The 9,990-nt window shown below is 34.0% G+C and overlaps 1 protein-coding gene across 2 annotated transcripts in view; it reads right to left on the bottom strand.

Annotated features, from left to right (window-relative positions):
- Window positions 1–792: 792 nt before the first annotated feature.
- The window catches only part of TMEM170B (transmembrane protein 170B), a 45,887-nt gene continuing 36,689 nt past the window's right edge, over window positions 793–9,990 (bottom strand). Inside the window, exons 3-4 of one of the 2 annotated variants that reach the window (XR_009211327.1) lie at window positions 8,332–8,909; window positions 793–7,173 (exon numbers count right to left, since the gene is read on the bottom strand). Coding sequence is in view for 1 of the 2 variants with exons in the window: in XM_032140712.2 (XP_031996603.1) it covers window positions 8,779–8,909 (131 nt within the window). In the remaining variant the exon portion in view is untranslated. Of the gene's footprint in view, window positions 8,910–9,990 lie in introns of both variants that reach the window. The other variant, XM_032140712.2, reaches the window with a different exon arrangement.

Here is a 9,990-nt window from a genome sequence, read left to right as displayed (position 1 = left end):
ATTTGACAATTCAAATCCTCAGTTGATAATTTTTCAAAACCACATAATTTCATCTGGTTTTTGACAGTAATGAGATATTATCTCATTACAGGTAAGAGTTCCCAAAATACTCTGTAGACATCAACACAACATTGTTGTGGGGAAGCAGGTAATAGAGCAAGAAAACCCCAGCCCGGCAATTATTAGCTCTGTGACCTTGAGCAGATTCCTACCTTAACTTCAAATGCTTCATCTATAAAACGGCGATAAAACATATCACTTGAAGGGTTACCCTAAGTGTTAAAGAATACATAGGGAGTGTCTAACAGATAAGAAGCACTCAACAAATGGTAGCTCCTTATTAATAAAATTGATAGCATGTTTCTTTAAACGGTAACTCAGAAGTAGATGCTATGTGGCCCAGGATTGATCCTAGGCAAGTCTATTAACTAGACTTTATGCCTCTCACCCTTTTTTTTTTTCTTCTGAGGGTCTCATTCGGTCGCCCAGGCTGGACTGCAGTGGTACGTTTTCCGCTCACTGAAACCTCCGTCTCCCGTGATTTCCAGCCTCAGCCTCCCAAGTAGCTGGGACTACAGGCACATATCACAGCATCCAGCTAACTTTTTTGTATTTTTAGTAGAGACGGGGTTTCACCATGTTGGCCAGGCTGGTCACCTCTCAGCTTTTAAGCACTACCTCCTAAATCGTAGGTAAAACTGGGCCAGAAAAATTGACAAAAAGGCAAAAGAAGACATTTGAGTCCACAGTGAATGAATTGAAAAGATATATCACCAAGAGTCAAATACCTCATAAAGCTTTCAAAGACAGGTTTATTTATATATAAGTGCATGAAATTGAATACAGAAACTTTATTAAAATACTGTATATTACAAATTTTTAATCCAATAAATTCTGTGTAATGACATTTAAGTGCTGGATTCACTTTCAACAGTTGTTTTGTGTGTATCAGTAAAGAGTTCACCCTGTATATTACAAAGAGGAGAGCCACATGTGGACCTCAGAAATGGTCCTGTGATTAGACACTGAATGATAGTAATTGTGCATCTTTTCCTTAAAGCAATGAATTGGAACCTAGATCTTATCTTTGTAGACCTACTTTGTATAATTAAAAATAACTTGCATATGTTTATTGCTGCCCTTTGAAGAAAATGAGAATGGTGAAAAATAATTTAAAATAAAGATCAACATCTCTAGGCTAAACTGATGCTTACTGCAATTAAAATACTTAAAATTCACTGCAAAATTTGTGTTCTCCAGGAAATTATGCTATATACATAATGAGATTTGTACATGAATTGGGAAATAAAAAATTGCTTATATAAAATTAAAAATCAATAATATACAATATTTACAGCTTGTTAGGTATTATATATAAACATAGTTTTTAAAATAATCCTTCATAATTAAACTGTTTTATGTAAACATGCAGTACACATACTCATACAGTGTAGTTTATAGTCTTAACAGAAGGGGAAATTGTGTTCATGTAACACAGGGTACTTCATCAAATATGCCTTTGTTTTTGTGTATTACCCCTCCAACATTTATTCTCCTGTCTTTAAGCTTCACAGTACATTTAGTATTTCTATAGTAAAAATAAATCCCTGATGGTAAACATATTTCTAAAGGTTAAAGTGTGTGCCCTGTACTACAGTATAAAACTAACACTGTTCACTAGAATCTCTAGTTTACAACAAAACTAAATTTTAAAGTCTCACACTTAATTTTCTTAACTACATTTTTTTCCATTTCATACTTGGAAAAAGAAAAAATACAGAAAAATACAACATCATGAAAATATAGTGAAAGTAGCTGTCATCTCTCACAGTCAATGACTAAGTAACTGATTTACACTGAACCATATGAAGTTAGTAGCTACTATTCGTTAGGCTTTCTAAACTTTGAATTCCCAGTCACGGGTGATGTGTACCTAGCCAACTCACTGGTGCCAATCCTGAATCTTGCTAAATCCACTTTGCACAAGTATCTTAACTTTCAAGGCACTAAGGCTTCATTTAGCTTTTAAAATCTGCCTGTGATTTACTAAATGATTCATCGGTGGTCTGAGAGTTAACACAATTTGAAAGTGAGACTTTTAATACCTGTCAGGTAAACTATATTTTTGCTATTTAAATAAAGACATTTTAGCTAGTTAACTTTCAAGATAAAGTTGATTCCCTCATCTCAGAATAACTAGAGTCAGGGGCTAATATTTTTGGTAGAATCCTATGAATTTTGGATGGCTAAAACAAAAAATACTGTGAATTTCCTATTTGTTCATCTAAATATGTGGAGCTCAAGTCTGAATGTGTGTATTGGTGAGAGGGCCAAATCTTTTAAAAAAATTCTTCCATTGTAAATGCATCCAACATCAAAAACATTAAGAAAGTGTCAACAGTTAAATTATCAACTCATCTGCTATTAAAAGTAAATCATTTTTATGATGATTTACTCAACAAGTGCCACTATGTTGCTTTCTATGGAGAAAACGTTAAAATATTCCATTCCAAAAATACTTAACAATGATGTGTAAATACTTTAAAAACAAGAAAAGCTTCATTATCAGTAGTCCTCTCGAGTTAACGTGCCTTTAAACAGGGCTCTAAAAAAAAGTGATTTCTGCTTAATTCAGCAAGACAGAATAAAATTTTTAAAGTGGTGATTTTTAGTAACTACCAATTTATACTTAAGAGAAAAAGTGTTACAGTTACAGGACTCAGATGATTGATTATACACCGCAATTCCTCTTTCTGTGTATTTGTGTCAAACTGCTTTTGAGTTTCAGTTATCTACCTGAATACATTCCCAAAAAGGGTAGAGTCATGTTACTACCAAGAGTAGATATATGTGGGTGCAGTACATAATCATAAAACATATGTATGAGGTTCATGCTCTCCTGACTTGCCTAAAGTACTTACTTTTCAGTAAGATTAGAGCTGCATAACCGTAGGTGTTAAGAATATTCTTTCCTAAACCAGCTCCTTGGATTCTATCAACAAATTGTACACGTTTAAACTATAACATATGACATCTGTATGGAAAGAGGAGGAAGATTTTTAGGAAATTGCTAAATTCGTTCTCAAAATCAGGGAAGAGTTATTATGTAAGTTCAATATATGTGCAACAAATGTAAAGAATGTGAAAACAACTTCCCTAAACTCAGGGGAAGAGATGATTATAGTTCATAGCTCAGTTCACTCAGAAATGTGTTTCCACTAATTTAAAAGTATTATCTGATATATCTCCACATTTACTGAAAATACTTCAGATATTAGGCATTATTTCCCCCAAATTCATGGATACATTTTTAGATAACTAATTCAGCAACCTCCTTAACAACACTGTACTGCCTACACAGAACAGAGCTCCTTAAGTGAGAAGAGCAAACCTGTCACCACACACACACAAAATGCAATACAATTTCAAAATGCACGGTGGTCAGTGAAGCCTCACATATAAAGAAACACAGCATGTGTAAACATGCAGTATACATACTCATTCCAGTATAGTTTATAGTCCTAACAAAAGGGTGGAAATTGTGTTCACAGGATGTAGGGCGCTTTGTCAAATATGTTTTTGTTTTTGTGTGTTACCTCTCCAAATGCTATAATTTTTAATCAAATAATATCCTTTTTATCCTGAACAGTCTTCTTCCAAGATGTTATAACAAGGACAGGAAGTTAAGAAAGATTATAAAACCATTTGATTACTGGTCCGTTTTAACAATTGAGAGTTTCACCCCTGATTATTAAAAGAAATAGTAATTTACCCAGTTACCCAAAAAGTGTTACCAAATTTCTCTGCAATTGAAATCTGCTAGAATTTCTTCAGTAATTTTCCTCGTCCCTCACATCTTAAAAACAAATAATGACTGCAGAGATTCTGATTGAGACTGAGAGAAAAATCTGTAGTGTCAAGAGTGAAGTGGTTTGAGAATATTTCAGAAATTGCTCCAGGCATCTTGTTACTCCCTGAATTATATAAAGAACATAAATTTAAAGTAATAGTACTTAAAGTTAAAAAAAAAATAGGCTGGGCGCGGCGGCTCACACCTGTAATCCCAGCACTTTGGGAGGCCGAGGTGGGTGGATCCCTTGAGGTTGGGAGTTTGAGACCAGCCTGACCAACATAGAGAAACCTGTCTCTATTAAAAATACAAAATTAGCCGGGCATAGTGATGCGCACCTGTAATCCCAGCTACTCGGGAGACTGAGGAAGGAGAATCGCTTGAACCTGGGAGGCAGAGGTTGCGGTGAGCTGAGATCATGCCATTGCACTGCAGCCTGGGCAACAAGAGCAAAACTCCGTCTCAAAAAAAAAAAAAAGAAAAGAAACAAAGTAACAGCTAGGGCTTAAGCACCCTTGGCCCGTGGAAGAAAGGACTTGGTAGACACTGAATGTCGTTCTATTTTTCTACAGAATTGGCACTACACTGTAGAGCCAAAGGCCCGGGCCAGCAGAAGAAACAGACCTATAGAAGACAGAAGGGTTATATATCTCTCTTACTTTTCAAGAAGAATAATTAGCAAATAATGATTCATTAACATGGCTGAATGAATCCAAGGGAAGTAAGTGGGATTAGGTAAAGGAGTCAAGGCTGACTGCCTCTCTACCCTTTTCCTATTTTAACCAGTGGTCAACAGAACTCCTAATTTAATCCTGCTTGCACTGGCCATTTCAACCACCACCAATTCACAAAAGGTTCTTAAAGATCTGCTGATTTTAAAAAGAAAAGGTGAAAAGGAGATGAAGCAAGATAATAAAAGAACATTTTTAGTTTCTTTCCTAAAGTATATGTAGGGAAAATATAGAAATGAAAGAAAATTGATGAATTTTACAAAACAACATATTCAATTGGTAATGCAATTGCAAAATGTAATTTTAAAAAAATTCTGGAGACTATCAATCGATCACTTACTGTGAAATACATACTGCTTTGCCATTCATAAACAATCTCACGTAATCCTCACAGTAACTACAGGAAGTATTAGTCACATTTTACAGAGTATGAACTGAGGCTCAGAGAGCTTAAGTGATTTGCTCAAGGTCAAAACGCTGACAAGTGACAGAGTCTTAATTCAATCTGTGTTGCTGGCTTGGAGTCTCGTATTCTCTTCACTATGTCACAGCCATGATATCTCAGTTATGGAAATTCCACTTAGTGGATGAACCAGGAAAGTGAGAATTTGGAGGGATAACAGGCTAACTTTCAACTAAAATCAGGAAGCAAAATGTTGTCCCAAACTTTTTAGGATTTAAAAATCATCTTGCTAGCTTTTGGTGGACTCAATGTAAAGCATTCCATCTTGGTAATTCTTGTACTTCTTACTAGAGAAAATACTTGGCAGAGCACTTTACATAGTGGATCCACAAAAAGTGTTTTACAAAATAGAATTATTTGGTGTATGAGTGGCAGCCTAGGTACATCAATGTGGCAGCTGCACTTTCTTCATTAGAGGTTCTTTAAAGACCTTTTCCACAACCTTCTGTGATTTCAAATTATCCCGTTCCTTACATCACAAATACAAGATATACAGGCCAACTCATTTCTTTATTTCTCTCATTTAAAGTACAAACAAAACCCTTATACTTTTTTGAGCAGTGAAATGTATGCTGCAAATACTAAGAAAGTATATTGGGTAACAAACCGTAACACTGTTTGGTAAACATTAAGATCTAAAGAATAATTCAGCTCCAGGCCCTGAATACAGCCAGCATTTAGGACTTCATTTATCCTAGGCAAGGTAGGCTATTAGCTTGGAACTGTCCCATGGGGAAGACTCCTTGTTCTCCTTCTTTTAAAGTTTTAAGCATTATTTGCAGTTTATTTGAGGCCTCCTGACTAGCTGTGATCTATGGGCATTTTTAATCAGTATGTTAAACTATAACTAGTTTGGGCATGTAGGAGTTCCTTCTTTGGGGAGCGGATTCACTATAAACAATATTTTATTAAACATTTTTTAAATAAAGGAGTGTCCACTATAGAGGATCCTCCCTCCCTTCTTGCATTTGTCACGAAGAAAATGTACTGCTAAATCACATATAAATTTTAACAAAGTATATAACCCAAATACATCAATAAGGACTTTTGTCATGTCCCAAACAAGGGTCTCCAGCTCTATTAAGTGAAGAAAATTTTCCCAAAATGCAAAATTTCCAAACATCCTCAAACCTATTTAAAAGATCATTTTACACTGAACAAATTTTCCGCTAGAACATGAAAGTGTTCACTGAAAAAAAGCTTTCCAAGTAGACTGTATTCATATATAGCAGCTCTCTATATACGTATATAATGATATATATATGTGTGTGTATATATATCATTAAACATTTCTTGTGTCTATAGGAAAGCTACTAACTTTTTAAAAATCTCAGCATATAAACAGCTATTAAGACAATTCATAAACTCAAACTATTCAACTGCATCTCAAAACGAGACAGTTGCACAAAATCTCAATGGAAATAACTGAAAACAGCAAAGAAACCAAAAATAACCCCTAAAATTAAAAGTATACACATACACACACAATTCATAACGTAAAGCAACTTGATAATGAGATAACTGCAGGACACTCTACAAACTAATTATTAACCGTTCAATTATACTTTCATTCTAGAGTAAAAACAATAGTTTAAATCTCTTTGGTCCACACATTAGTACATTTAATGTATCCAAGTTCTTTTCTCATTAATTTTGGATTATGAATCGTGCTCCATATTACTTTACCATAACTTTCTTAAATCATAAAATAACCATATGTTAAAATAAGTATTCATTCTGTAGATCTGAAACAATTTCCACATGCTATTGGTAATTCCTCTGGAAGAATATGAATGCTTTAAATTATTGACAGAATAGCCAAAGTAAAGGAAGAACACAATTCAAGTCTGGCAGAAAAGAAAAAATCAGATTGACTTGGAAAAGTTATGCCTAAATTTAATTTGTAAAAACATCAGGAATATAAAGAACACATGAAACAATTTCAGGCTTGTACATAATAAAAATAATCAATTTTAAGATTTACTTCAAATATCCATGCATAGTTGCTTATTATTTTTTTAAAACAAATTTCCAAGCCAGTGTTAGTAAATCCCCCAAATTGGCTTCCATACTGGAAAAAGTACTGCCTCTCCAACTTCTCATTGATAAGTTGTGGATATACTCTGCTTCTGGGTAGAGAAAAAGTGGTATGGGTAACAAAGTTCTTAAATTTGAATGTAATATAACAAAGGCCTACTTTTATAGCAAATTGGATTAAACAGCAAGGCTACCAGGTTATTTTTTGATTATCCTTAACTTCATATTCTCTGCAATGTCTCCTTTGAGTTAGCACATTATAACTGTATCTGGTGCAAAAAAATCTCATTACGAGACCAGTTCAACGAGACCAGTTCAACCCTACCTCCTGTACTCTTACAATTACGTATTGCCAGAACCTCTTAAAATGTTTTATATAAAGGACATTTCCACTTTTGATATACGCCCTCACAGATGCTTCTAGTAAACTTAAATCATAACTTCATATCATAAATCAAGAACTGAACAACTGAATTACTCAAATACACGCTCAGTACTGCATTGATATGCTGAGACTAATTGCCAAATTTTAAAATTACCTACTATATTCCCCAATTTTTACTTAGCAAAATTATGATGTTGCCACATGTCCAAAGTAAAATAGTTCATTACTCTTCCTATATAACTTACTTGTTACTTATTTCTACAAATGAGGTCTTTATTTCCAGAGCCTAATTTAGGCCACTCTCTAAAAACAGTTAATACTCCAGAATGAAAGACTGTTTATGTTGTGTCAAAAATCAAGATATATGCAACACGTAATATAATCCCACTGAGATACTAGTTATAAAGATGTTTTGTCCATGAGATACAAGGCAAAAACTTTCTTTAGAAGGGTCAAAGAATGCAACATGCATTTCAGACTTTTTCTTACAAAACTTTTAAGAAAATTTTCAAATTACATTTTTATGACACACCAACTACAATCAATGTGTATGACCCTTCAAGTTTCTGAATTTGTATAAGAATATGTATGCATGAGGGAAGCTATAAAGGGTGTTATTTAAGTTACTGAAAAGTATGCACCCTATAGAGCTACTCTGAGTTCTTAAAACAGTTGAGCTAGTCTTCAGTTAAGAAGACTTATCTTCCACATCAATTAAATAACAATAATACCTAAACATATTGAAGCCCTAAATCCCAGAAACGCGCAACATTAAAAACCAAATAATTTCTCTCATATTAAACAATTCAGTATTTAGCACTCAAACGGGATTTAGTGTTACAGAACAAAAATCTTAGTACATTACCTGAATTCATGTCAAATATGTTCACAGCACTCAGCTACATCTACACTTGCAAATTGTCACATGATCAATGTTAATAAAAAGAAAAGAGTTTGGCACATATATCAATACCTCGAAACGTCCCTGTAACTTAACACAACACTGTTAGGAACGATGATTTCAACACCAATGTTAACCTGATAGGCAGCTAAACAAGGTGCTTTTTCTTGTAACTTTACATAGTGTCTTAATGCACCTTGCCTGAGACAGAGGCACATAAGGTGCAGTGCGGTAGTGCAATCACTTGAACACCAGAGGGCAATCTTTCCACACAGCTCAAGGTCTTCCTTATGCTTTGACCTGCTCAGTCCACATTCTTGCACAATTTCATTTCCACTTGTTAACAATGCCGTTTTCAGGGAATCTGTACATCTGTTTCCTTATGTGAAGTAAGACATTCCCACAGAAACCTCAAAGTGTAGCGAGGATCCTTGAAAAGGAGATGATTAATGTCAGAACAGTCTGTCCAACACCCCATACCAGCGCTTCCAAAGGGGCCATGTTCTTCCCAGCTACTCTGTAAATGCCCGCTACTGCTGCACCTAAGGAGAAACAGGAGAAAAATGAAGGGATACAGTCACTCATTTTATAACACACTGCATGCTGCACCTTAAGAGCTCTTTTCATTTCATCAAAACATAAGTCATCATTTTTTTCTCATTTTATCCACTTTCTATGAAAAAGTTTCCCTGTGATTGGTGAAAGTTACAACTTACCATAATACACTTAGCCACTTATCTGAAAAACAGACTTTTCTATTCAACCAAAAGATATATATTTATGGTATATGCTGCATACTTGATAGCAAATATGTTCATAAAAAATGAACAATTCATTATTGCAACCTCTCACCTGGGCATCCAATTAACTAGACCTCTTTAGCATTTTTGTAAATATACAATATACCATACTGATAATTACAAATGATAATGCAGAAAAATAACATAACTTAATGTAATTTCTAAATTATTAATAAATATTTTAATATTAAAGGTATCTTTTCTGAATAATATGAATTCTTAAATGTCATGTAAAATATAATACCTGACTAATCCATCTCACAATCTACCATACAAAATAGTTCATTACTTTTTAAATAAACCATCCAACTCTAAGTTATTTAGAGACTAGTATCTTGACGTCTAATAAGAATGGAAAATGAACTTGACACTTATTCTAGTGAGGTTCCTTAGGTAATGCACACTTCTGAGAATGGGAGAATCTCAGCGTATGAGGAACCTCAGTGCCCATCTGATTCAACATCTGATCTTCACAGACCATCCATAATGATGTGGTATCTAAGTGGCTAACTTTAAAAGTACATTTAGGAACCATAAAGGAGGAAACATTTAAATTATAATATGCCATCTCACAGATGGAGATGGCCTGAAAACTATTTTTCTAGAAAAACTGTCTATATATCCTAAAATGGTTAGATAAAAGAACATAAGACAAAGATGAGAAGTTATCTGAAAATACTGAATTGACAATTACAATTAAGACTGAAACCTAGTCATGAAAATTAGAATATAATTTTTACTTGTCAACTTAGAAAAAAATTAGCTAAAGACTAATTCTTTGTACTTCACTCAAAATCTTCCAAATAAAAGTTATTGTATTGCT

Source organism: Hylobates moloch, unplaced genomic scaffold, assembly GCF_009828535.3.
Source record: "Hylobates moloch isolate HMO894 unplaced genomic scaffold, HMol_V3 SCAFFOLD_20, whole genome shotgun sequence".
Taxonomy (NCBI): Eukaryota; Metazoa; Chordata; class Mammalia; order Primates; family Hylobatidae; genus Hylobates; species Hylobates moloch.
This window is presented reverse-complemented; position numbering and strand designations above follow the sequence as displayed.